Genomic DNA, 26,806 nt, shown 5'->3' with positions numbered 1-26,806 from the left:
AAAGTTCCATCTGCATCGTTTATTTGCTACCAAAACACATCCATTCTTGGCCAGTTTAGCAACCCATTAGTTCAGGACAAATGCTTGCATTAATGCCAACGAGCCCATCACTGGACAAGGCGGATCTTGTTGTACTAAGTAATTTCGCACAGGGCTTACACACTGTAAATCTGGCAACTGATGCTGTGATAAAATATTTACGCTATTGATCTGTTCTTTCTCCTGTTTAATGTTGTTGACACACACTGCGATACTGCTACTGGAAGCCACGCTCCCCTCCCCTCCCGCCCTCTCCCCTCCCCCACTCTCCCCTCCCCCACTCTCGCCTCCCTCCCTCCCCCACTCTCCCCTCCCTCCCCCACTCTCCCCTCCCTCCCTCCCCCACTCTCCCCTCCCTCCCTCCCTCCCCCACTCTCCCCTCCCCCACTCTCCCCTCCCTCCCCCACTCTCCCCCTCTCCCCTCCCTCCCTCCCCCACTCTCCCCTCCCTCCCTCCCCCACTCTCCCCTCCCTCCCCTCCCTCACTCCCTCCCCCACTCTCCCCTCCCCCACTCTCCCACCCCCCCACTCTCCCCTATCCCCTCTCTCCCCTCCCCCACTCTCCCCTCCCTCCCCCACTCTCCCCTCCCTCCCCCACTCTCCCCTCCCTCCCTCCCCCACTCTCCCCTCCCTCACTCTCCCACCCCCCACTCTCCCCTATCCCCCCTCCCTCCCATCCCCACTCTCCCCTCCCCCTCCCTCCCATCCCCACTCTCCCCTCCCCCTCCCTCCCATCCCCACTCCCCCTCCCTCCCATCCCCACTCTCCCCTCCCCACTCTCCCCTCCCTCCCCTACACTCTCCCCCCCGTGCCCCCCACTCTCCCCTCCCTCCCCTACACTCTCCCCCTGTGCCCCCACTCTCCCCTCCCCCTCCCTCCCATCCCCACTCTCCCCCCCGTGCCCCCCACTCTCCCCGTGCCCCCACTCTCCCCTCCCTCCCTACTCTCTTCCCTCCACTCGCCCCTCCGTGTCCCCCACTCTCCCCTCTCATCCCCACTCTCCCCTCCCTCACCTACTCTCTCCTCCTCCACTCTCCCCTCTCCCTCTCCCCTCCCTGTGCCCCCCACTCTCACCTCCTCCCCTCCCCTACTCTCACCTCCCCTACTCTCACCTCCCCCCTCCCCTCCCTCCCAGTGAGTGAATAAAGGCAGTTCATGAGGGTCCCGACGCACCATGACATGAGACGACAAGCACTGGGTTTACCCTGGGGGAGGGGCTGGGAAGACGACAAGAAGAGGTGAGGTGTTTACCCATTGTTGGAGGAGGGAGGGAAAAGACAGACTTGCATTTCTATAGCGCCTTTCACGACCACCGGACGTCCCAAAGCGCTTTACAGCCAATGGAGTACTTTTGAAGTGTAGTCACTGTTGTAATGTGGGAAACGCGGCAGCCAATTTGCGCACAGCAAGCTCCCACAAACAGCAATGTGATAACGACCAGATAATCTGTTTTTCAGTGATGTCGAGTGAGGGATAAATATCGGCCCCCAGGACACCAGGGAGAACTCCCCCTGCTCTTCTTCGAAATAGCGGCCATGGGATCCTTTACGTCCGCCCAAGAGAGCAGACGGGGGCCTCGGTTTAACGTCTCATCCGAAAAGACAGCACCTCCGACAGTGCAGCACTCCCTCGGCACTGCACTGGGAGTGTCAGCCTGGAATAAAGAGCAGCAAACGCTCTCACTCTCACTCACACTCAGTGACAGCAGCACTGGCGTGGGTCCGGAGGAGGATCACCCACCTACACGCCCGCCCAGGTAATCGGCACCGCACAAAGGGATTTAAAAACAAACCCGGTTGTTGTAACAAAGATGAAATGGTTAAAACAAACAGGTTACAGGTCCAGCGTTAAGTGCTGCTTTTCTTGGGGGGGGGTCTCCCCCTCACTGAAAGGAGATCTACTCAGCATTAAACAGCGACACAGGGAAGAGCAGCCGGGCCCTAACGTCCCTTCGAGACTGGAGAGAAAGAAAAACAACACAACAACAATGGTCTGCGGAATTTCCACTCCCAGCCTCTGCTAAAATGTGCAAAACCCCGAACAATTTCGTCTCGGTTACAAAACGCCCTTACCGTTCCAAACAGAAGCCTCAGGTCTCTGCCACCACACTGACTGCAGGTCCTTCGGTGGCGGTCTGTATTGTTCCTCCGCTTCCCCTCTCTCTCTGGCTGCCTGCTAATTTTTTTTGTTTTAAGATTAATTTTGTCTCTCTGTGTGTGTGTGTGTGGAAACTGACAGACTCTAGCCCCGCCCTCCTGTAATGACATCGCTGCAGGCTGTCAATCACACGCTCCAAAAGGGCAGGATGGGCGGGGGGAAGTCATGCCTGCCGATTAAAGGGGGAACGACGCTTTCTCTTGGGTGGTTTTATTTACCCCCCCCCCCCCTCCCTCCCTCCCAACTTTTCTTTTTAACCCACTCCTCTCACCGCAGTGGGGGGGGGGGGTCTTCTTCTTAGGCGATCCCTCGGAACTGAGGACGACTTGCTTCCACACTAAAAAAATGAGTTCTCAAGTGACTGACGGGTCCAATGCGGGACCTACAATCTCTGTCGCAGCGGGTAGGGCACTGCAGGCTACGGCCATCCTTGCCCAAGGGGCTGTTCTTCACGTGTGGGCCCCGCCCCCGGCAGTGGGTGTCGGCAAGATATTCGGCCGTGCAATGCTTCACAGCTGGGCCCGATCCAGTCTTCACCCAGGGGCAGGGTGAGGGGAATCACTGAATATTGATCAGGAGTGGGAACCCTGGCTGATTTTATGCTCAGGGATACTGAAGCCAACTGTAGTAATCCCTTCCTCCGTGATCCCAATAACAACATCTTGCATTTATATAGCACCTTTAATGTAGTAAAACGTCCCAAGGTGCTTCACAGGAGTATTATAAAACAAAATTTGACGCCGAGCCACATAAAGAGATATTAGGACAGGAACTTGGTCAAAGTGGTAGGTTTTAAGGAGCGTCTTAAAGGAGGAGAGAGAGGCGGAGAGGTGGAGCGGTTTAGGGAGGGAATTCCAGAGCTCAGGGCTGAGGCAGCTGAAAGCACGATCGCCAACGGTGGAGTGATTAAAATCAGGAGATGCGCAAGAGGCCGGAATTGGTGGAGCGCAGAGATCGCGGAGGGTTGTGGGGCTGAAGGAGATTACAGAGATAGGGAGTGGGCGAGGCCACGGAGGGGTTTGAAAACAAGGATGAGAATTTTAAAATCGAGGCGCTGCCGGACCGGGAGCCAATGTAGGTCCTTTCAAATTTCTGCACGTGCGCGGCTCTTCCCATTGCGAAGCCGACAAGCGGCCTGCGCACGGGGCTTCCAGACCGCGGCACGGCCTCGTGGGCTGCGTAGCTTAAGGGGATCACCGGTGGCGGGAGCGCGGGACTCGGCGCGAGTTAGGACACGGGCAGCGGGGTTTCGGATGAGCCGAGGTTTACGCAGGTCCCCTGGCTTTGGACTCTCAGCTGGAGATTTGTTGGCGACGCTCGTGATTCATTCGCCCGTCCTGCCATTTGCGGAAGACTCTTTCCCGATCCTCGCGACTCACGCAGAAAATGTAAACCTAATCCCTCTACGGTTTAAATTTCTGCCTGAGTCGTGACCTTCCTCAAATAACAGGACTCGGGAGTGAATCACAATACTGCAATGGTGTGGGAGCATGGAGAGAATAAAAGATCAAGGAATGATTTATGGGAAAACTAGCTTCCTCCGGACTGTATTTTGCATTCGATAGCTGGTGGGAGTGTCTTTATAACAGAGATGGAAGTAAGATTTCCTTTTATGATTATGTGTCTGCAACATTCTCTTCTTCTTAGGCAGTTCCTCGGAACCGAGGATGACTTGCTTCCACACTAGAAATGAGTTCTCAGGTGACTGATGAGTCCAATGCGGGACCTACAGTCTCTGTCACAGGTGGGGCAGACGGTGGTTGAAGGGGCGGGTGGGTGGGGTGCCTGGGTTGACGTGCGCTCCTTGCGCTGCCTGCGCTTGGCTTCCGCTTGCTCCCGGCGAAGAGGCTCGAGGTGTTCGGCGCCTTCCCGGATGCTTCTCCTCCACTTTGAGCGGTCTTGGGCCAGGGATTCCCAGGTGTCAGTGGGGATGTTGCACTTTTTCAAGGAGGCTTTGAGGGTGTCCTTGATGCGTTTTCTCTGCCCACCTGGGGTTCTCTTGCCCTGTCGGAGCTCCGAGTAGTGCGCTTGCTTTGGGAGTCTCGTATCGGGCATGCGAGGAAGGATGTTCTTGCCATGGAGGGAGTGCAGCGAAGATTCACCAGACTGATACCTGGGATGGCAGGAATGACATATGAGGAAAGATTGGGTCGATTGGGCTTATACTCGCTGGAGTTTAGAAGAATGAGAGAGGATCTCATTGAAACTTATAAAATTCTAACAGGACTAGACAGACTAGATGCAGGAAGGATGTTCCCGATGGCGGGGGAGTCCAGAACCAGGGGTCACAGTCTAAGGATAAGGGGTAAACCATTTAGGACAGAGATGAGGAGGAATTTCTTCACCCAGAGAGTGGTGAACCTGTGGAATTCTCTACCACAGAAGGCAGTAGAGGCCAATTCATTAAATATATTCAAGAAGGAGTTGGATATATTTCTTAAGGCTAAAGGGATCAAGGGATATGGGGAGAAGGCAGGGACAGGGTACTGAATTTGGATGATCAGCCATGATCTCATTGAATGGCGGAGCAGGCTCGAGGGGCCGAATGGCCTACTCCTGCTCCTATCTTCCATGTTTCTATGTTTCTATGCGGACATTGTATTACCAGTGAATGTGTTAAAACATTTTAAGTGCTAGCTTGGCTTAGTTGTAGCACTTCTGCCTCTGATTCAGACCATCATGGCTTCAAAGCCACACGCTAGGATTTGAGCGGATAATCTAGGTTGACTGAGGGAGTGCTGCATTGTCAGAGATGCCATCTTTTGGATGATTAATAACCACCAAAGTCCCTTCGGACTGTTTAGGTGGGCGTAAAAAAAAAAATCCCATGGCACTATCCAAAAGGCAGGAGAGTTCTCCCGGATGTTCTGGCTGGCCTTCATTCCCCCAACCAACATCGCCAAAGGCAGATTAACTGGTTCTTCACCCCATTGTTTTATTTGAGGAACTTGCTGTGGGCATGTTGACTGCTGCACTTCCCCTCATTACAACAAGTGACTACACTTCAAAAGTAATTAATTAGCTGTGAAGTGCATTGGGATGTCCGAGGACATGAAAGGCTTTTTAAAAAAAATCTTCCCTCAGGTTCCTCCCATAAGCACACACATTCCTCTGCTTCCCTGTAACATGGTTCTTTATTTTTTTCTCTTGCATCTAGCATCTGGGGGTCACATTTCAGACGTTGCACTATGTTACAGATTCTCCCTCGCCTCTGAGTCAGAAGGTCGTGGGTTCAAGTCCCACTCCAGGGATGTGAACACATAAAGCTAGGCTGACGCTCCAGTGCAGTGCTGAGGGAGTGCTGCACTGTCGGAGGTGCCGTCTTTCGGATGAGACGTTAAACCGAGGCCCCGTCTGCTCTCTCAGGTGGACGTAAAAGATCCCACGGCACTATTTCGAAGAAGAGCAGGGGAGTTCTCCCCGGTGTCCTGGCCAATATTTATCCCTCAATCAACATCACTAAAACAGATTGTCTGGTCATTATCACATTGCTGTTTGTGGGAGCTTGCTGTGCACAAATTGGTTTCCTACATTACAACAGTGACTACACTTCAAAAAGTACTTCATTGGCTGTAAAGCGCTTTGGGACATCCGGTGGTCGTGAAAGGCGCTGTAGAAATGCACGTCTGTCTTTCTGACAAATATAATAAAAAGAAAGCCAGCCATTTCCTGCTGTTTTTTTCTGACCTTGATAACTTGGCTTCTCCGAACTCATACAAGTAATTTGCGATATGACAGGTGGTGAGTGTAGCATGCTCGGGAGGAATAGCTGACTCTGGACGACCTATGGTTCCCAAACTGGGGGTTTCCTCGCTTCAGACGGTTGCAGACCAATTGATAACGACTCCATTGTTGTTGTGTCATGCGACCATACACAAATCACTAAAGTTAGCGACGCAGGTTAATAAGGCCATAAAAAAAAGCAAACACAGCACTGGGGCTCATTTCGAGAGGGGTAGAATTGAAAAGCAGAGAAGTTTTGTTAAACTTGTATCGGGCCTTGGTTAGACCGCACTTGGAGTACTGTGAACAGTTTTGGTCCCCATATTATAAAAAAGATATAGAGGCACTGGAGAAGGTGCAAAAATGAATGATACCAGGACTGAGAGGTTACACCTATCAGGAAAGATTGAACAGGCTGGGACTCCTTTCTCTAGAAAAGAGAAGGCTGAGGGATGACCTGACAGAGGTCTTTAAGATTGTGAAGGGGTTCGATAGGGTAGACCTGGAGAAGATGTTTCCACTTGTGGGCGAGACCAGAACTAGGGGCCTTAAATATAAGATAGTCACTAATAAATCCAATAGGTAATTCAGGGTAAACTTCTTTACCCAGAGAGTGGCGAGAATGTGGAACTCGCTACCACAGGGAGTGGTCGAGGTGAATAGCATAGATACATTTAAGGGGAAGCTAGATAAACACATGAGGGAGAAAAGAATAGAAGGATATGCTGATGTTAGATGAAGTAGGGGGTGGGAGGAGGCTGGTGTGGAACATAAACACCGGCACGGACCTGTTGGGCCGAATGGCCTGTTTCTGTGCTGTAAATACTAGGTAATACCAGGATGGTCGAAAGCAAACTAGATGGATCTTGGTCTTTCTTCGTCCAGCAATTCCTTGCTCCTGAGGGCAGGAGCTGGGGATTTACAAGCAACTGCCACCTTACAGACATTACTGTCAGCAATTAGTCTCCAATTGACCTCAGAATGTACCTGTTGAGGCCATTTCCCCACACAGAGAGTACCTAAGCAGTGGCCTTAAAGGGACAGACAGGTTAGGATAAATGCTGCGAGACTTCACAACTGTGAGTAATATTACAGATAACCATTATGCAAAGAAGTTGTCAAATATTGGAGATAATGAACTTTAATGAAGAAGAAACACATCAACTAGTAGCTGTAGAGGAATCGCAGTCAAAGGCGCAAGCCATTTAATCATTTGTCTTGGTCTCGTATTTGACCCCGAGATGCGCTTCCGACCACATATCCGCGCCATCACTAAGACTGCCTATTTCCACCTCTGGAACATCGCCCGACTCCAAACCTGCCTCAGCTCATCCATGCCTTTGTTACCTCTAGACTTCAATATGCCAACGTACTTCTGGCCAGCCTCCCATCTTCAATCCTACGTAAACGTGAGGTCATCCAAAACTCGGCTGCCTGTGTCCTAACTCGCATCAAGTCCCATTCACCCATCACCCCCTGTGCTCGCTAACCTACACTGGCCCCCAGTCCACCAATGTCGCAATTTTACAATTTTCATCCTTGTTTTCAAATCCCTCCATGGCTTCGCCCCTCCCTATCTCTGTAATCTCCTCCAGCCCCACAACCCCTGAGATATCTGCGCTCCTCTAATTCTGCCCTCTTCAGCTTCCCTGATTATAATCGCTCTACCATTGGTGGCCGTGCCTTCTGTTACCCGGGCCCTAAGCTCTGGAATTCCCTCCCTACACCGCTCCGCCTCGCTACCTCTTTCTCCTCCTTTAAGACGCTCCTTAAAACCTACCTCTTTGACCAAGCTTTTGATCACCTGCCCTAATTTCTCCTTATGTGGCTCGGTGTCAAATTTTGTTTAATAATTGCTCCTGTGGAACGCCTTGAGATGTTTTACATTAAAGGTGCTATATAGATACAAGTTGTTGTTATCTTTGCCTCACACTTAGAAAGGAACTGATTCATTATTGCATTAATTTTGGATGTTCAACCTAAATTAAAATATAGCTAATTTTTCTTTTAAAATGTTGCAGGATTTCGATTTTGCAGACTTACATATCATAGATTTAAAGTAGAGTAGTCGCCTGTATCAAAGAATGAAAGAATGATCTCCCCTCAATGCTCTATCACACCTTTAAGGCCATCCAGCCTTCGGCTGTCGCAAACTGTGGGAAAACCAAGCGGGGAGATTTTCCTCACACCGGCCTGACCGCCTGCCGCAAAGTGGATTGCGCTGTTGACCGTCTGTTGTAAAGTGGATTTGCGCAGGAGGGGAATCTGACTGAAGCTGTGCGGCCCGGGGCCGTCAAACTCAAGCCTGCGGTCTGCTCGATGGTGAACGGTGGGCCTGGGGCCTGGGGGTTTGGGAGTCGGGGTGTGTGGAGCCTGGGGGTGTGAAGTCTGGGGGTTTGGGCGTCTGGAGCCTGGGAGTCTGGGGATGTGGAGCCTGGGGGTGTGGAGTCTGGGAGTGTGGAGCCTGGGGGTTTGGGGCCTGGGGGTGTGGAGTCTGGGGGTTTGGGGCCTGGGGGTATGGAGTCTGGGGGTTTGGGGCCTGGGGGTGTGGAGTTTGGGGGTCTGGAGCCTGGGGGTGTGGAGCCTGGGGGTTTGGGGTCTGGGGGTGTGGAGTCTGGGGGTTTGGAGGTGTGGAGTCTGGGGGTTTGGGAGTCTGGGGGTTTGGAGTTTGGGGTCTGGGGGTGTGGAGTCTGGGAATTTGGGGGTGTGAAGTCTGGGAATTTGGGGGTGTGGAGTTTGGGGGTCTGGAGCCTGGGGGTTTGGGGGTCTGGAGCCTGGGGGTCTGGGGGTCTGGAGCCTGGGGGTCTGGGGGTGTGGAGTTTGGGTGTGTGGAGTCTGGGGGTCTGGAGCCTGGGGGTCTGGAGCCTGGGGGTCTGGGGTTTGGGGGTCTGGAGCCTGGGGGTCTGGGGGTGTGGAGTCTGGGGGTGTGGAGTGTGGGGGGTGTGGAGTCTGGGGGTGTGGAGCCTGGGGGTCTGGGGGTGTGGAGCCTGGGGGTCTGGGGGTGTGGAGTCTGGGGGTTTGGGGTCTGGGGGTGTGGAGTCTGGGGGTTTGGGGGTGTGGAGTCTGGGGGGGCGGAGTCTGGGGGGGCGGAGTCTGGGGGCGTGGAGTCTGGGGGCGTGGAGTCTGGGGGTTTGGGAGCCTGGTGTTGGTGCTCGGTCCCAGAGCTGTGCCCAGGCCCTCCAGCTCATGGTCCCCTGTACAGAAGACTTGAGCCTCACCACCCAGCCCTGCCATGGGTCAGTGGGTGAGTGCAGCTCCCAGAGACTGCAACCAGTTGTGGGGAAGCTGCTCGATCTTGTCATCAAAGGCAGAGAGTGACAGAGCACTTGGATCAGTGTGAGCTGATTGGAGAGAGTCAGCTTGGGAAGGTCATGTCCGACTCGCCCATTCTGGCCTCCTCCACATCCCTGATTTTAATCACTCCACCGTTGGTGGCCGTGCCTTCAGCTGCCGAGGCTCTAAGCTCTAGAATTCCCTCCCTAAACCTCTCCGCTTCTTTCTCTCTCCTTTAAGATGCTCCTTAAAACCTACCTCTTTGACCAAGCTTTAGTTCACCTATCCTAATGTCTCCTTATGTGGCTTGGTGTCAAATTTTGTTTGATAATCGCTCCTGTGAAGCGTCTTGGGACGTTTTACTATGTTAAAGGCGCTGTATGAATGCAGTACTGTGGGAGTGCTGCATTGTCGCAGGTGCTGCAGGTTAAATCGAGCTCCTGCCTGCCTGCTCCGATGATTCAGGGGGATGTAAAAGATACTGTGACACGATTGGAAGGGCAGGAAAACCTGTTTGTAGCATGTACTAATGAGGCACTCTATCAATGCAAAAAAAAATAGTCCTTGCAATCCTAGAAATTAACTTGCTGAAAATATTTTTTGCACTTTCCCCAATATGAGGGCCTTAAAAATGAGCAGTGTTCGGGTGAAGTGACTCCCCTTCCTCCTTTCTTCCCAGTGCGGCGATCCTGTCTCGCCCACCATGTTTGTCCTGGTGGAGATGGTGGATACCGTGCGGATCCCACCCTGGCTCTTTGAAAGGAGGTTAAATGATGCCATAGCTGAAGAGCTGAACAAAAAGCTGGCCAACAAGGTAAGAGTTGGAGAATCTGTTGCTGCAGCAGCTTAAGAGTACAGGAAACTCTCAATTTACCGGCACCTAAATAACCGGAAATCTCGGTTAACCGGCAAAATTCAGGAGTAGGTTCAGGTAAGTTTTACTTCATATTACTGGCCTTCCTCGACCTGTTGCTGTGCAATCGGGTGTGGCTGCAGCTGTTGCTAAGCTACAGAGACGCTTGGAACTTGTGGCCATTGTTCTGCACCTGTTGCTAAGCAACAGGGTTTGTTGCTTTATACGGAGCTCTCAGCTCTCCGTATCTTTTACTATAGCTCTCGGTTATCCGGAATTTTTGATGAACCGGCATCACGTCGGTCCAGTCGGTGCCGGACAAAAAAGAGTTTCCTGTAATTTGCTTTATGCTGCGTTTTATATTGCTGAACTGCTTTTCAGAAGGGAATTTCGAAAGGGAATTGGATAAATACCTGAAGGAAAAAAATTTGCAGGGCACAGAGAAAGGGCAGGGCAGTGGGACGAGCTGAAGTGCTCCTGCAGAGAGCCAACATGGGCTCGATGGGCCAAATGGCCTCCTTCGGTGCTGCAACCATTCTATGATTCTAAGAGCAGGGGAGTTTTTTTTATTCGTTCATGGGATGTGGGCGTCGTTGGCAAGGCCAGCATTTATTGCCCATCCCTAGTTGCCCTTGAGAAGGTGGTGGTGGGCCGCCTTCTTGAACCGCTGCTGTCCGTGTGGTGAAGGTGCTCCCACAGTGCTGTTAGGGAGGGAGTTCCAGGATTTTGACCCAGCGACGATGAAGGATCGGCCGATATATTTCTAAGTCAGGATGATGTGTGACTTGGAGGGGAACTTGGAGGTGATGGTGTTCCCATGCGCCTGCTGCCCTTGTCCTTCTAGGTGGAAGAGGTCGCGGGTTTGGGAGGTGCTGCCGAAGAAGCCTTGGCGAGTTGCCGCAGTGCATCTTGTAGATGGTACACACTGCAGCCACGGTGCGCCGGTGGTGGAGGGAGTGAATGTTTAAGGTGGTGGATGGGGTGCCAATCAAGCGGGCTGCTTTGTCCTGGATGGTGTCGAGCTTCTTGAGTGTTGTTGGAGCTGCACTCATCCAGGGAGTGGGACTAATTGGAGAGCTCTTTCAAAGAGGCATGATGGGCCGAATGGCCCCCTCCTGTGCTGTAAGATTCTAAGTGGCACTGCATCCTGATACTGTTAAAATGGACCTGTTTGTATTCCCAGGTGTTATTCCTAAGCCTGTTTGTGCCTGCCTCTCCGGGGAAAGGTTCTTAACAGGCCATTGAGTGGAAAGCACTTGCTGTTTTAGGGTGGCTCGCTCAGACTGCTGCTGGTGTCACCTCTGATAGCAACATGAGGAAAGGTTTAAAACGTTCAATCTATACAGCCTAGTGGTTAGTGGCATAGTGGTTAGCACTGTTGCCTCACAGCGCCAGGGACCCGGGTTCAAATCCGGCCTCGGGTGACTGTGTGGAGTTTGCACATTCTCCCCGTGTTTGCGTGGGTTTCCTCCGGGTGCTCCGGTTTCCTCCCACAGTCCAAAGATGTGCGGGTTAGGTTGATTGGCCATGATAAAAATTGGCCCTTAGTGTTAGGGGGGATTAAATACGTGGGGTTACGGGGATAGGGCTTGGGTGGGATGGCTGTCGGTGTAGGGACCGGGTGCTAGGGTTTGGATGATCAGCCATGATCTCGTTGAATGGCGGAGCAGGCTCGAAGGGCCGAATGGCCTACTCCTGCTCCTATCTTCTATGTTTCTATGTTTTCTATGATAAACAAGAACAACTTGTATTTATACAGCGCCTTTAACAGAGTAAAACATCCCAAGGGGCTTAATTAACAGGAGCGTTCTCAAACAACATTTGAAACCGAGCTGCATATAGAGGTAGGTTTTAAGGAGCGTCTTAAGGGAGGAAGGAGAAATGGAGAGGGTTTAGGGAGGGAATTCCAGAGCTTAGGGCCCAGGCAGCTGAAGGCACAGCCACCAATGGTGGAGCGATTAAAATCAGGGAGGACAGAATTCGAGGGGCGCGAATGTCTCTGAGGGTTGTGGGGCTGGAGGAAATAAGAGCTAGCAAGGGCGAGGGGTTTGAAAATAAGGATTTGAAAACGAGGGCAAAAAGGCAGGGAATTGAATTTTATTTAAATTGGAAGTGGTTTTGATTAGCTAAGTGTAAATTTAAGGTGAGGTCGGGCAATGGGACCAAAGGTCATCAATATAAACTCGTGGAAATTTTCAGACAGCAGACTGCGCTAAGATTTAAAAAATGGCTGGATTAAACTTCCACGCAGAGAGGGGGAGGTAGAGCTGCAGAATCTAGGGCTGTCACTGACTTAAAAGTTCAGTTGGGAATCCAGCCCTTTTTCCCAGTGAGCCTTGTCGCTGATTGTGTGTGTCTCTCTCTCTTGTTTTCTCTCCACAGGTGGTATACAATGTCGGCCTCTGTGTCTGTCTGTATGACATTACCAAGCTGGAAGATTCCTACATCTTCCCAGGGGACGGAGCGTCTCACACCAAAGGTTAGACACCGTGCACTAAGGAATAGTCTTTCTATTTTAGTGACTCTCGGCAATCCAGTGTCTTCATTTCCCTCCTGCCAGAGTGTGGTAAACCACTGTTATTGTTGTTGTTGCACACTGTTGTACCTATGCATGTCTCTGCTGGCTCCGCCCCTGGCTCCACCCACAGGCCCAGGTATAAAGGTGACCGCTCGGCAGCCCCCTGCCTTCTTGGAACCCAGTCAACCACGAGAGACATGCTCTGTTCTTTGCTAATAAAAGCCTTTAGTTACTCTCCTAACTCTCCGTCTTTTATGAGTAATTGATAGCGCATCAATTTTATTAGCAAAAACAAAATGTCGACAACAAACGCTGAGCAGCAGGCTGCTGCACCAAACGCTGAGCAGCAGGAGCTGCTGCGAGCCCTCAGACCAACATGCCTGGACCTAGACCCCCAAGAAGCGGGTTCGGCTACCAAATTCGCGCATTGGCTGCGTTGCTTCGAGGCCTACCTGCAAGCCTCAACTGTGACCCTGGACGAAAACAAGTTGGAAATCCTGGCCTCAAAGGTGAGCCACCAAGTTTATACAATAATCCAGGACGCGACGACCTACGCGGCGGCTATCGATCTGCTAAAAGGGCAATACGCACGCCCGGTAAATACGGTCTATGCCAGGCACCTCTTAAGATCCCGCAGACAGCAGCCCGGGGAATCGGTGGAGGCCTTCCTACGGGCACTACGGATACTCGGCCGAGGCTGCGATTGCAAAGAAGTATCAGCCGCAGCACACACTGAGGGACTGATCCGAGATGCTTTTGTCGCGGGTCTAAGGTCCGACTACTCCCGGCAGAGACTGTTGGAAAAGGGAGAAATGGACCTGAGAAAGGCAGTGTCCCACTCGCTCGACGCGGCCCGCAGGAATATGGACGCCTTCTCCCCTAACCGCTCCGCAACGTGGACGCCACAACCTTGGGTCATGGGACCGCCGCCACCTTCAACTGCTGCTGCGATGTCCAAGGCACAGAAATGTTATTTTTGTGGCCAGGCAAAACACCCCAGAGCACGCTGCCCGGCGAGAAACGCTACCTGCTCCGGCTGCGGGAAGAAAGGACACTATGTCAGCGCCTGCAAAGGTAAAACCGCTAACGCCAGCAGCGCCGCGTGTGAACCGTGGGGGCAGCCATCTTGGGCTCCCCCAGCCGCGTGGGGATCGGGATCATGGGCGCCGCCATTTTGTCTGCCATCTTGGACGTCTCCAACTTCAACCACGGGGGACCCGGACTCAACCACCGCCTCATCTGACGACCACATCGACTCGCTCGACCATACGCTGGCCTCCGTGACGCTGGACCAATCTCTCCCTCATCAACTGTCCAGGCCCATGATGGACATTACGGTAAACGGCCGCGCCACTACCTGCCTTTTTGACAGCGGGAGCACGGAGAGCTTTATCCACCCCGACACGGTGCGCAGTTACTCTCTCCCGGTCCTGCCGATGCGCCATCGGATCTCTTTGGCTTCCAAAGCCCAGTCAGCGGATGTCGGTGGCTACTGTGTAGTGACCCTTTCAGTGAGGGGCACAGAATACAAAAATTTTAAACTCCTGGTCCTGCCCCATCTCTGCGCTGCCGTTCTACTGGGGTTGGATTTTCAGTGCCACCTTAAGAGTGTCACATTAGCGTACGACGGACCCCTCCCCCCACTCTCAGTCTGCAGCCAGCAGCTTTTAAATTGCCCGCCGCGCACCATTTGCAGCCTCTCCACCCTTAAAGTCCCCCCCCCCCCTCCTCCTTGTTCGCTAACCTCACCCACGACTGTAAGCCCATCGCTACCAAAAGCAGGCGTTACAGTGCCGGGGATAGGAGCTTCATTAAATCCGAGGTAGCGAGACTCCTGAAGGAAGGGATTATTGAAAGTAGCACCAGCCCATGGCGAGCACAAGTGGTGGTAGTGAAGACTGGCGAAAAACAGCGCCTAGTTATTGACTACAGCCAGACGATCAATCGCTACACCCAGCTAGATGCATACCCACTCCCCCGCATATCTGACATGGTCAATCAGATAGCACAATACCGGGTGTTCTCGACGATTGATCTAAAGTCGGCATACCACCAGCTCCCCATCAGGGCTGAGGACCGCCAGTACACAGCTTTTGAAGCTGACGGTCGTCTCTACCACTTCCTCAGAGTTCCCTTCGGCGTCACCAACGGGGTTTCAGTCTTCCAACGGGAGATGGACCGGATGGTTGACCAGAACGCGCTCCAGGCCACTTTCCCCTATCTAGACAACGTCACCATCTGCGGCCACGACCAGCAGGACCATGATGTTAACCTAGAGAAATTCCTCCGTACGGCCCAGCGTCTGAACCTAACATACAACAAGGACAAATGTATGTTTCGTACCAAGCGCCTTGCCATTCTTGGCTGTGTAGTGGAGAACGGAGTCATCGGCCCCGACCCCGACAGGATGCGGCCCCTTATGGAGCTCCCCCTCCCCCACTGCCAAAAAGCACTGAAGAGATGCCTAGGGTTTTTCTTGTACTATGCTCAGTGGGTGCCCAACTATGCGGACAAAGCCAGACCCCTCATCAAGTCCACCTCCTTCCCCCTGGCAGCAGAGGCCTGTGCAGCCTTCACTCTCATAAAAAGAGATATTGCGAGGGCCACGATGCACGCAGTGGATGAGTCCATCACTTTCCAAGTGGAGAGCGACGCATCCGACTTTGCCCTAGCTGCAACCCTTAACCAGGCGGGGAGACCCGTGGCCTTTTTCTCAAGGACCCTCCAGGGCCCCGAGATTCCACACTCCTCTGTCGAAAAGGAGGGCCAGGCCATTGTGGAAGCTGTGCGACATTGGAGGCATTACCTGGCCGGAAAACGATTTACCCTGCTCACTGACCAGCATTCAGTAGCTTTTATGTTTAATAATAAGCAGAGGGGCAAAATCAAGAATGACAAGATCTTGAGGTGGAGAATCGAACTCTCCACCTACAATTACGATATCTTGTACCGGCCCGGGAAACTCAATGAGCCCCCAGATGCCCTATCACGTGGTACATGCGCCAACGCGCAGGTTGATAGACTGAAGACCCTCCACAATGACCTCTGCCACCCGGGGCTCACCAGGTTTTTTCACTTCATCAAATCCCGTAACCTGCCCTACTCCATCGAGGAGGTCAGGACCATGACCAGGAACTGCCAAATCTGTGCCGAGTGCAAACCGCATTTTTATAGGCCAGACAGAGCAAGCCTGATCAAAGCCACGCGCCCCTTTGAACGGCTGAGCGTCGATTTTAAAGGGCCCCTCCCCTCCTCTGACCGCAATGTGTACTTCCTCAACATAATTGACGAGTACTCCCGTTTCCCGTTTGCCATCCCTTGCTCAGACATGACCAGTACCATGGTCATTAAATGTCTGAATGACCTCTTCGCCTTGTTCGGTTTCCCTAGCTATATTCATAGCGACAGGGCTCATCCTTTATGAGCGACGAACTTCGTCAGTACCTGCTCGCGAGAAGTATTGCTACAAGCAGGACCACCAGCTACAACCCCCGGGGGAATGGCCAGGTGGAAAGGGAGAATGCGACGGCCTGGAAGGCAGTCCTTTTAAACTTGAAATCTAAGGGCCTTCCGACCTCTCGCTGGCAGGAGGTCCTCCCTGCGGCGCTCCATTGCATTCGGTCACTGCTCTGTACAGCCACCAATGCCACCCCTCATGAGAGAATGTTCTCCTTCCCCAGGAAGTCCACATCAGGGATCTCGTTACCGACATGGCTGACTTCTCCAGGACCCGTCCTGCTGCGGAAGCACGTGAGGTCCCATAAGACGGGCGGGAGGACACAGCCTCCACACGAGATCTCGCACCTTCGGGTGTCCCTGAAACACTACCATTGCCATCCACCACTACCCACAACCCAACCCCGGTAGACGGCATGCCGCAGCCTCAGGACCCGTCATTGACCACCCAACCACTCAATGAGACGCCTGATTCAACGTTGGATGCTGCACCATCACCGCCGCCACCACGATGATCAGGACGGCATACAAGGCCACCTGATAGACTTACTTACACGAACCTTTAGTACACTTCACCCCGCCGGACTCAATTTTAAACAAGGGGTGAATGTGGTAAACCACTGTTATTGTTGTTGTTGCACACTGTTGTACCTATGCATGCCTCAGCATGTCTCTACTGGCTCCGCCCCTGGCTCCACCCACAGGCCCAGGTATAAAGGTGACTGCTCGGCAGCCCCCTGCCTTCTTGGAACCCAGTCAACCACGAGAGACATGCTCTGTTCTTTGCTAATAAAAGCCTTTAGTTACTCTCCGTCTTTTATGAGTAATTGATAGCGCATCACAGAGCAAATCCTAAACCAGGGCTGGAGGGCAGGGGCAGTCGTTAGCTTCTGTCCCTGAGTTACACGTGGGAATTATAAGTGGCGGATCTCCCTTCTTTATGTTGATGTCCAGCCAGGCTGTACCCCTACAGTGTAGTCCAAAAGACTGGGATGGGGGAAACTCAATTCTCTCCACCCCTGGTTTGCTTTCAACTGATTTAGTATTAGTTCCAGTCAGTCTCGCTACTGCAGGCATAAGAATTAGGAGCAGGAGTAGGCCATACAGCCCCTCGAGCCTCCTCAGCCACATAAATACTGTAGCAACAAGAGCAGGTCAAAGGCTGGGTATTCTGCGGCGAGTGTCTCACCTTCTGACTCCCCAAAGCCTTTCCATCATCTGCAAGGCACAAGTCAGGAGTGTGATGGAATACTCTCCACTTGCCTGGATGAGTGCAGCTCCAACAACACTCAAGAAGCTCGACACCATCCAGGACAAAGCAGCCCGCTTGATTGGCACCCCATCCACCACCTTAAACATTCACTCCCTCCACCACCAGCGTATCGTGGCTGCAGTGTGTACCAACTCTACAAGATGCACTGCAGCAACTCGCCAAGGCTTCTTTGGCAGCACCTCCCAAACCCACGACCTCTTCCACCTAGAAGGACAAGGGCAGCAGGCACATGGGAACACCATTACCTCCAAGTTCCCCTCCAAGTCACACACCATCCTGACTTGGAAGTATATCGTCGCTGGGTCAAAATCCTGGAACTCCCTCCCTAACAGCACTGTGGGAGTACCTTCACCACACAGACTGCAGCGGTTCAAGATGGCCGCTCACCACCACCTTCTCAAGGGCAATTAGGGATGGGCAATAAATGCTGGCCTTGCCAAGGATGCCCACATCCCATGAACTAATAAGATCCTGGCTGATCTTCGACCTCAACTCCACTTTCCCTGCCCGATCTTCCCTGATTCCCATAGAGTCCAAAAATCTATCGATCTCAGCCTTGAATACACTCAACGACTCAGCATCCACAGCCTCTGGGGTAGAGAATTCCCAAGATTCACAACCCTCTGAGTGAAGAAATTCCTCCTCATCTCAGTCTTAAAAGGCCGGCCCCTTATCCTGAGACTATGCCCCCTAGTTCTAGCCTCCTTTGCCTCCGAGGGCGAGCTGGAAACCCACCTCACAGCCTGTGCCGCTGCCTTGCCAGGTGCTGGAAGGTGGGGAAGCCCTGCAGCGCAGGGTGAGTAACCCTCTGCTTTCTCCCTCTTGCTCTGTGGCAGCCTGGTTCAGGTGCAGATTCCTCATCTGCAGAACTGGTGTTGAGCGAGAGCCCTCCCTCAATCCCTCACCTGTTGAGATACCTGTATCAGCCGTGCTCAGCTTGTAGCACCGCACTCATCTCTGACTCCGAAGCTTGTGGATTCCAATCTCGCTCATGGTTCGAGGTATCGCCTTTTGGATGAGATCTTAAACCAAGGACCCATTGTGTCTGTTCAGAGGGACGTAAAAGATCCCATGGCCCCTTTAGAAGAGCGAGGAAGTTCTCCGTGTCCTAGCCAACATTTATTCTTTAATTAACACCACCAAAAACAGATTAACTGACATTTATCTAATTTGCTGTTCGCGGGATCTTGCTGTGTGCAATTTGGCAGCCATGTTTGCCTAAATAACAACAGTGAATGCACTTCAAAAGTGATTCATTGGTTTGTGGGGATTTGGGACGACCCGAGGGTGGGAAGGGTGCTGTAGCAATGCAGGTGCGTCCTTTAAACGGTGTTCCTTCCTCTTCCTGCTTTTCCACACAGTACATTTCCGATACGTGGTCTTTCGACCCTTTCTGGACGAGATTATAACTGGCAAAATTAAAGGCTGCATTCAGGACGGAGTCTACGGTGAGTGACTCCTTATTTGAGGGTTTGCTGTTCAATCTTTTTTCGGGGAAAAACTGAAGAGATTCATCCAGAGCAAGGGGGTGGGAGGGACTTAAATAAAGGGATGGTAAAAGTGACCAGAGCTGGAATTTCTGTCCCCAGACTGTGCTAACTGTTCTCAACCAGACCAGGGGTTAGAACGTAAGAACATGTTCACACATTGGTGGAGTGATAAATAGCGAGGAGGGAAGCCTCAGGCTACAGGACGATATAGACGGGTTGGTCAGATGGGCAGAACAGAGGCAAATGGAATTTAACCCTGAAAAGTGTGAGGTGATGCATTTTGGGAGGACTAACATGGCAAGGGAATACACAATGAATGGTAGGAGCCTAGGAAGGACAGAGGATCAGAGGGACCTTGGTGTGCATGTACATAGATCCCTGAAGGCAGCAGGACAGGTAGATAAGGTGGTTAAAAAGGCATATGAGATACTTGCCTTCATTAGCCGAGGCATAGAATATAAGAGCAGGGAGGTTATGATGGAGCTGTACAAAGCGCTGGTTAGGCCACAGCTGGAATACTGTGTGCAGTTCTGGTCGCCACACTATAGGAAGGATATGATTGTATTGGAGAGGGTGCAGAGGAGATTCACCAGGATGTTACCTGGGCTGGAGCGCTTCAGCTATGAAGAGAGACTGGACAGGCTGGGGCTGTTTTCCTTGGAGCAGAGAAGGCTGAGGGGGGACCTGATTGAGGTGTACAAAATTATGAGGGGTGTGGATAGGGTAGATAGAAAGGAACTTTTCCCCTTAGTAGAGGGGTCAATAACCAGGGGGCATAGTTTCAAGGTAAGGGGCAGGAGGTTTAGAGGGGATTTGAGGAAAAACTTTTTCACCCAGAGGGTGGTTGGAATCTGGAACTCACTGCCTGAAAGGGTGGTAGAGGCAGGAACCCTCACAACATTCAAGAAGCATTTAGATGAGCACTTGAAACACCATAGCATACAAGGCTATGGACCAAGTGCTGGAAAATGGGATTAGAATAGACAGGGCTTGATGGCCGGCACGGACACGATGGGCCGAAGGGCCTCTTTCTGTGCTGTATAACTCTATGAACGTAAGAAATAAGAGCAGGAGTAGGCCATACGGCCCCTTGAGCCTGCTCCGCCATTCAATAAGATCATGGCTGATCAATAAGATTAGGGCCCTCAAGCGGTTCGAAAGAAACAAAGACTTGCCTTTATATAGCGCCTTTCATGATCACCGGACGTCCCAATGCACTTTACAGCCAGTGAAGTACATTTTGAAGTGTAGTCACTGTTGCAATGTAGGGGGGGCATTAGGATGAGCGGCAAAGGGCCCCCGCCGGAAGTGACTGTGTGCACGTTGGACAAAGCCATGCTTCACTGTGACACTCCCACCATGGTTGAATATTGTTCCACCGTTCGCTCTCAATGCTCAAACATAAAAAATGACTGTTCGGGTGGGGCACCAGAGGGGGAAAGAGAGAAACCGGAGAGAGAGAGAGGGGGAGAGAGAAACCGGAGAGGGAGAGGGGGAGAGAAACCGGAGAGAGAGAGGGGGAGAGAGAAACCGGAGAGAGAGAGAGAGGGGGAGAGAAACCGAAGAGAGAGAGAGAGGGGGAGAGAAACCGGAGAGAGGGGGAGGGAAACCGGAGAAAGGGAGAAACCGGAGAGAGGGAGAGAGAAACCGGAGAGAGAGGGGGGGAGAGAAACCGGAGAGAGAGAGGGGGAGAGAAACCGGGGAGAGAGAGAGGGGGAGAGAAACCGGAGAGAGAGAGAGGGAGAAACCGGAGAGAGAGGGGGGGGAGAGAAACCGGAGAGAGAGAGGGGGGGAGAGAAACCGGAGAGAGAGAGAGAGGGAGAAACCGGAGAGAGAGGGGGGGGAGAGAAACCGGAGAGAGAGGGGGGGAGAGAAACCGGAGAGAGAGAGGGGGGAGAGAAACCGGAGAGAGGGGGGAGAGAGAGAGGGGGGGGAGAGAAACCGGAGAGAGAGGGGGGGAGAGAAACAGGAGAGAGAGAGAGAGAGGGGGAGAGAGAAACCGGAGAGAGAGGGGGGGAGAGAAACAGGAGAGAGAGAGAGAGAGGGGGAGAGAAACCGGAGAGAGGGGGAGAGAAACCGGAGAGAGGGGGGAGAGAAACTGGAGAGAGGGGGAGAGAAACCGGAGAGAGAGAGAGAGAGGGGGAGAGAAACCGGAGAGAGAGAGAGGGGGAGAGAAACCGGAGAGAGAGAGAGAGAGAGAGGGGGGGAGAGAAACCGGGGACAGAGAGAGGGGGAGAGAAAACGGAGAGAGGGGGAGAGAAACCGGAGAGAGAGAGAGAAACCGGAGAGAGAGAGAGGGGGAGAGAAACCGGAGAGAGAGAGAGAGAGAAACCGGAGAGAGAGGGGGAGAGAGAGAAACCGGAGAGAGAGAGAGGGGGAGAGAAACCGGAGAGAGAGGGGGAGAGAAACCGGAGAGAGAGAGAGAGGGAGAGAAACCGGAGAGAGAGAGAGGGAGAGAAACCGGAGAGAGGGGGAGAGAAACCGGAGAGAAGGAGAGAAACCGGAGAGAGAGGGGGAGAGAAACCGGAGAGAGAGAGAGAGGGAGAGAGAAACCGGAGAGAGAGGGGGAGAGAAACCGGAGAGGGGGAGAGAGAAACCAGAGAGAGGGGGAGAGAAACCGGAGAGAGAGGGGGAGAGAAACCGGAGAGAGGGGGGGAGAGAAACCGGAGAGAGAGGGGGGGAGAGAAACCGGAGAGAAGGAGAGAAACCGGAGAGAGAGGGGGAGAGAAACCGGAGAGAGGGGGAGAGAAACCGGAGAGAGAGGGGGAGAAACCGGAGAGAGAGAGAGGGGGAGAGAAACCGGAGAGAGAGAGAGGGGGAGCGAAACCGGAGAGAGAGAGAGGGGGAGAAACCGGAGAGAGGGGGAGAGAAACCGGAGAGAGAGAGAGGGGGAGCGAAACCGGAGAGAGAGAGGGGGAGAGAAACCAGAGAGAGAGAGAGGGGGAGAGAAACCGGAGAGAGAGAGAGAGAGAGAGGGGGAGAGAAACCGGAGAGAGAGAGAGGGGGAGAGAAACCGGAGAGAGAGAGAGAGGGGGAGAGAAACCGGAGAGAGAGAGGGGGAGAGAAACCGGAGAGAGGGAGAGAGAAACCAGAGAGAGGGGGGGGGAGAGAGAGAGAGAGGGGGAGAGAAACCGGAGAGAGAGAGAGGGGGAGAGAAACCGGAGAGAGGGGGAGAGAAACCGGAGAGAGAGAGGGGGAGAGAAACCGGAGAGAGAGAAAAACCGGAGAGAAGGAGAAGGAAGCCTGGTTGGAAATTGGTGGAGGGTGTTTAGATTAACAGCAGTGATGTGGTTTGAGGTGTGTGGAGACATCTTTCAAAAGCACCTCGGCAGGTCAATGTACTGCCTGGTCGTGTATAGGATCAGGAGGAGGCCATTCAGCCCCTCGAGTTATGTGGGTGTGCCAGTGTGGTGCAGTAAGGCCCAGCAAGCACGCCTGTCATTTCTCCCTCACACATACTGTGGATATCTGACTTCCGACACTGCCCTGGGGGGGGGGGGGGAGTGGGGTGACTTCATTCTAATGCAGGGACCGTTGTCCTGCAAGTCCCAATGACCAGTCAAGCAGCACTGGCAGAGAGCTGGGCGGCGGGCACCCGCCCACCTGTTGTATCACTCGGTCAGGCAGTAGAGGAGACAAAATCAGTTTCTAATACAGTGTAAAGTGCAGCTTGACTGCGCTGGGTTAATGGGTGACGGTGGCTGTTCATTGTTCTGCAGCCTGTGTGTGTTCCGAACAGCTTGTCCATGTGAGTGTCTGTGAGATCAGGAGGTTGCCCTTCATAATTGAGTTGCATAATACTCTGGGCGTGTGAAAAAAATAATGTTCTTGTGACCTTGGATAGGAGACGGACTGCTCTTGTCTCCCGAAGGCAGAGGCTTCGTATTGTACTTTAACCAGTGGGGTTTGGGTTGAAAGCCAACAGATTCAGGAGGGGAGGGGAATCTTGCTGCCGGGATCACCGGCCAATGAATTTGGGTTCAGTCTGCTCATCTGTGTGCACAGGATTCCAACATTCTGCAGTGATTAAGGATTCTCGCTTCTGGGAGTCACCTGGAGCAGTTTTTTGGCCCTCCCTCCCCACTCTTGCTCCCCCATTCCTGAAGGTCCTGGGTCATGTTGGAGTACCCTTCCACCGTTCTTTAATCGAGGGCCATCTCAACCAAGCTTGCTTCATTCACACAGTGACGCCAATTCCAACAGCAAGGAAGTGGATAGTGATCAGGAGCAGGGACCCTGGCTGATGCCCCTCCCTCTCTCCCTCCAACTCGTCTGTTGAGTTCAATGGCACTGCTCCCACTGACACCCTGGTTGAGGCCAGCTAGTGCAGCCCAGACGCTGAGACCTTCCTGAGTCCAAAACAAGGGGGGGCCCAACCTTAAAATTAGAGCCAGGCCATTCAGGGGTGATGTCAGGAAGCACTTCTTCACACAAAGGGTGGTGGAAATCTGGAACTCTTCCCCCCCCCAAAAAGCTTTTGAGGCTGGCGGGGGGAATCAGAGTTATACAGCACAGAAAGAGGCCCTTCGGCCCATCGTGTCCACGCCGGCCATCAAGCCCCGTCTAGTCTAATCCCATTTTCCAGCACTTGGTCCGTAGCCTTGTATGCTATGGCGTTTCAAGTGCTCATCTAAATGTTTCTTGAATGTTGTGAGGGTTCCTGCCTCTACCACCCTTTCAGGCAGTGAGTTCCAGATTCCAACCACCCTCTGGGTGAAAAAGATTTTCCTCAAATCCCCATTAAACCTCCTGCCCCTTACCTTGAAACTATGCCCCCTGGTTATTGACCCCTCTACTAAGGGGAAAAGTTCCTTTCCATCTACCCTATCTATGCCCCTCATAATTTTATACACCTCAATCAGGTCCCCCCTCAGCTTTCTCTGCTCCAAGGAAAACACCCCCAGCCTGTCCAGTCGCTCTTCGTAGCTGAAGCGCTCAATTAACAATTTCAAAACAGAGATTGATAGATTTTTGTTCGGCAAGGGTTATTAAGGGTTAGGAACCAAGGCGGGTAGATGGAGTTAAGGTACCGATCAGCCATGATCTGATTGAATGGCGGGACAGGCTCGAGGGGCTGAATGGCCTCCTCCTGTTCCTATGATTCTTTGCATCACCAGGCAGTGCATTTACCTGCCGAGGTATTGGGGTGATGCTAGCGTCAACTCACACCCTGGAGACTACCTCGAGTTTCTTTCACCCTGGCACTCAGCCAAGATGGTGGGGTGGCGGTGGAATTTAAATCGCGTCAGTGTGGGCTGGCAGTGAATCTGGGCCCGTCGTGTAAGGCCGGTGTCTTAACCCACTATAAATGTTCCATTCTTCAATGCTGCTCCTTCTCTCTTCCTCGCAGTGACCCTGGGATATTTCGATGACATCCTCATCCCTCCCGAATCCCTGCAGCAGCCGGCCAAGTTGTATCCTTCAGTGAGCGGCGCCCCTTCACCTGGGGGTGGATGGGATGGGAGGCAGGCGAGAAGTCACCACCACCTGACCCTGGCAACGAACAAGGCCGCTCATTATCAGAAGCTTGACCTCCTGTTCTGTTCCCACTAGAATCTGGAGTGACTCCGGTTTAAAGATGTTTCCACTTGTGGGGGGGAATTCCGAAACAGGGGGCGATACTTAATTATACGATAGTCATAAATAAATCCAGTAAGGAATTCAGGAGAAACCGCTTTACCCAGAGCGTGGTGAGAATGTGGAACTCGCTACCACAGGGAGTAGTTGAGGGGACTAGCAGAGATACATTTAAGGGGAACATAACATAAGACGTAGGAGCAGGAGTAGGGCATTCGGCCCCTCGAGCCTGCTCCGCCATTCATTAAGATCATGGCTGATCTTCAACCTCAACTCCACCTTCCTGCACTGTCACCGTATCCCTTGATCCCTTAGTGACCAAAAATCTAAATTTCAGTCTTGAATATACTCAACGACTGAGCCTCCACAGCCCTCTGGGGCAGAGAATTCCAAAGATTCACCACCCTCTGAGTGAAGAAATTCCTCCTCATCTCAGTCCTAAATGGCCGACCCCTTATTCTGGGACCCTGACCCCTGGTTCTGAACTTCCCAGCCAGGGGAAACAACCTCTCAGCATCTACCCTGTAAGAATGTTATACTTTTCAAATAGAAGCTAGATCAGTACATGAGGGAGAAGGGAATAGCAGGATATGCTGATGGGGTGAGATGAAGAGGGAGTGGGAGGAGGCTGGTGTGGAGCATGGACACCGGCACGGACCAGTTGGGCCGAATGGCCTGTATCTGTGCTGTAAAACTCTGTGTAATTCGAGGTGGTGCCACTTGCCCACGAAAGCCGGGGTTTATCCTGGTGCCGGCCGCGGATTCCTTGACTGGGCTGACAGTGATGAGACGGAGCAGGTTTGGGTGTGGGAGTACGAGACCGACGAGGGAACACACGACCTTTACATGGATGTGGGGGAGGAGGTCCGGCTGCGAGTGGTGGACGAATGCTTTGTTGACACCTCGCCCACTGGGCCCAGCAAAGCGGATAACACCACCACCACCACCACCACCACCACCACCACCACCACAGTGGAAGAAACACAGAAGAAGGAGTCTCCCTACACACTGACGGTGAGACAGGCCCACCTCTCTACTTTCTGGGTGCAGGGCCTTGGCACTCTCTCTGGATAGAGAAGAAAGACTTTCACCACCTCAGGATGTCCCAAAGCGCTTTACAGCCAATGAAGTACTTTTTTTTGGAGTGTAGTCACTGTTGTAATGTAGGAAACGCGGCAGCCAATTTGTGCACAGCAAGCTCCCACAACAATGTGATAATGACCAGATAATCTATTTAGTTACGTTGTTTGAGGGATGAATGTTGGCCCACAGGACACGCCTGCTGCTCTTCGAAATAGTGGCCGCGGGATCTTTTACTTCCACCCGAGAGGGCAGACGGGGGCCTCGGTTTAACGTCTCATCCGAAAGACGGCACCCCCGACAGTGCAGCACTCCCTCAGCACCGCACTTCAGTTCAAACCCAGTTGAGGCATAGGATCTTGAAAGAGGTCCTCCTTTCTGAGGAGGGGCCCGGACGGTGCAGAGTTGAAATACGGCTCTCAGTTCCACGGGGGTGGGCGAGGGTTTGAGTCCTGCTCTGCTCCATTCCTAACCTGATTGGAGGGGGAAAAGAATCGGATGGGAAGGTTGTGCTTGGGCGTTGTCCGGCGCCTCCTGGTGTTTGGGTGCAGGGTGACATCTGGCAGCCACTGGGAGAGAGAGAGAGAACTGTAGGCCGCTCTTCGAGTGTGTCTGGTCTGGTGAGCAAAAAACGTACCTAAAAATAAAGTAAAATCCAAACACTCTTGCATCCCACAGAGGCGATATTCGAGGTAGGATTACATCCCGCTCACTGTGGTGCGTGTTTCTCTGCGTCTTTAGCAGCCCGTCTGTGTCTCTCTTTCTCATTTCCTCCTTTCTCTCGCGCTCTCTGCCCTCTGGCGTGCTTTCCCCCTCGCTCCTCCTGTTCCAGTATTGTGTGTTATGTGGCAGGGGAGAACAGAATAAAGAGGGAAATGCCCCCTTAATCCCTTGCGTGATTTCTACTTGTGTTTCCCAAACTCTCTGCAGGCATCCATCAGTGAGCCGGGACTGGGGCTCCTGTCCTGGTGGACGAATGGTTAATGAGCAGAACTCGAAGCCGTGGCTCGGAGTACAGCACGGACGCAATAGCCGCCTGCCTGGAGCTGCAACTGCCTGCTGCTCTTGTTTAGCCCTACGGTTCCTCGAGGAATCCGGCCTTCCGAGACGAGGACAGATGCTGGATGTTTAACTAGAGCAGGAAGCATCTGGCGAGCAAGATCCCAGCAACGACATGGGACGTTTTTCTGATGAGCAGATAAAGGCGGCGGGTGCCCAGTGGAAATGGAAGACTTTCCAAAAAAAAAATGTGCATTTTCTTTGGTTAGGCAACGTTGACTACCTCATGTTCTGGACACAGTGATGTGTGTGTGTTTGTGTAGTACCAACCCAGCACTCGCAGCATATTAAAGATGTTTGATCAATGGA

At 52.8% G+C, this 26,806-nt stretch overlaps 3 protein-coding genes across 9 annotated transcripts in view; 2 read left to right on the top strand and 1 right to left on the bottom strand.

Annotated features, from left to right (window-relative positions):
* Positions 1-2,398, bottom strand: part of LOC147099015 (cold shock domain-containing protein C2-like) — a 77,930-nt gene extending 75,532 nt beyond the window's left edge. The window contains exon 1 of one of the 3 annotated variants that reach the window (XM_085969546.1): positions 2,111-2,398. In XM_085969546.1, coding sequence (XP_085825672.1) covers positions 2,111-2,305 — 195 coding nt within the window. In that variant the 5' untranslated portion in view covers positions 2,306-2,398. The remainder of the gene's footprint in view (positions 1-2,110) is intronic. The other 2 variants (XM_085969548.1, XM_085969547.1) reach the window with 2 other exon arrangements.
* polr3h (polymerase (RNA) III (DNA directed) polypeptide H) lies at positions 1,719-26,806 on the top strand. 5 transcript variants are annotated; one of them, XM_085969552.1, is made up of 7 exons: positions 1,719-1,794; positions 9,871-10,005; positions 12,427-12,523; positions 18,653-18,739; positions 24,132-24,195; positions 25,141-25,372; positions 26,369-26,806. In XM_085969552.1, the coding sequence occupies exons 2-7, from the start codon at positions 9,895-9,897 to the stop codon at positions 26,420-26,422; spliced, it is 645 nt and encodes a 214-aa protein (XP_085825678.1). In that variant the 5' UTR covers positions 1,719-1,794; positions 9,871-9,894; the 3' UTR covers positions 26,423-26,806. The 5 variants fall into 5 exon arrangements, with proteins under 5 accessions (XP_085825678.1, XP_085825680.1, XP_085825675.1 ...); XM_085969554.1 differs by lacking the exon at positions 1,719-1,794 and adding an exon at positions 8,132-8,240 and having other exon boundaries at positions 25,148-25,372; XM_085969549.1 differs by lacking the exon at positions 1,719-1,794 and adding an exon at positions 8,132-8,240.
* On the top strand, positions 12,530-18,643 carry LOC147099014 (uncharacterized). Its single transcript, XM_085969545.1, has 2 exons — positions 12,530-13,899; positions 16,243-18,643. Exons 1-2 carry the CDS (start codon positions 12,859-12,861, stop codon positions 16,324-16,326), a joined length of 1,125 nt encoding a protein of 374 aa, XP_085825671.1. The 5' UTR covers positions 12,530-12,858; the 3' UTR covers positions 16,327-18,643.

The sequence above is a fragment of the Somniosus microcephalus genome, chromosome 28 (assembly GCF_052327205.1).
Source record: "Somniosus microcephalus isolate GS21.2 chromosome 28, FLI_Smic_1.0, whole genome shotgun sequence".
Classification (NCBI taxonomy): Eukaryota; Metazoa; Chordata; class Chondrichthyes; order Squaliformes; family Somniosidae; genus Somniosus; species Somniosus microcephalus.
The sequence above is the reverse complement of the archived record's forward strand: the minus strand, read 5'-3'. Positions and strand labels throughout refer to the sequence as shown.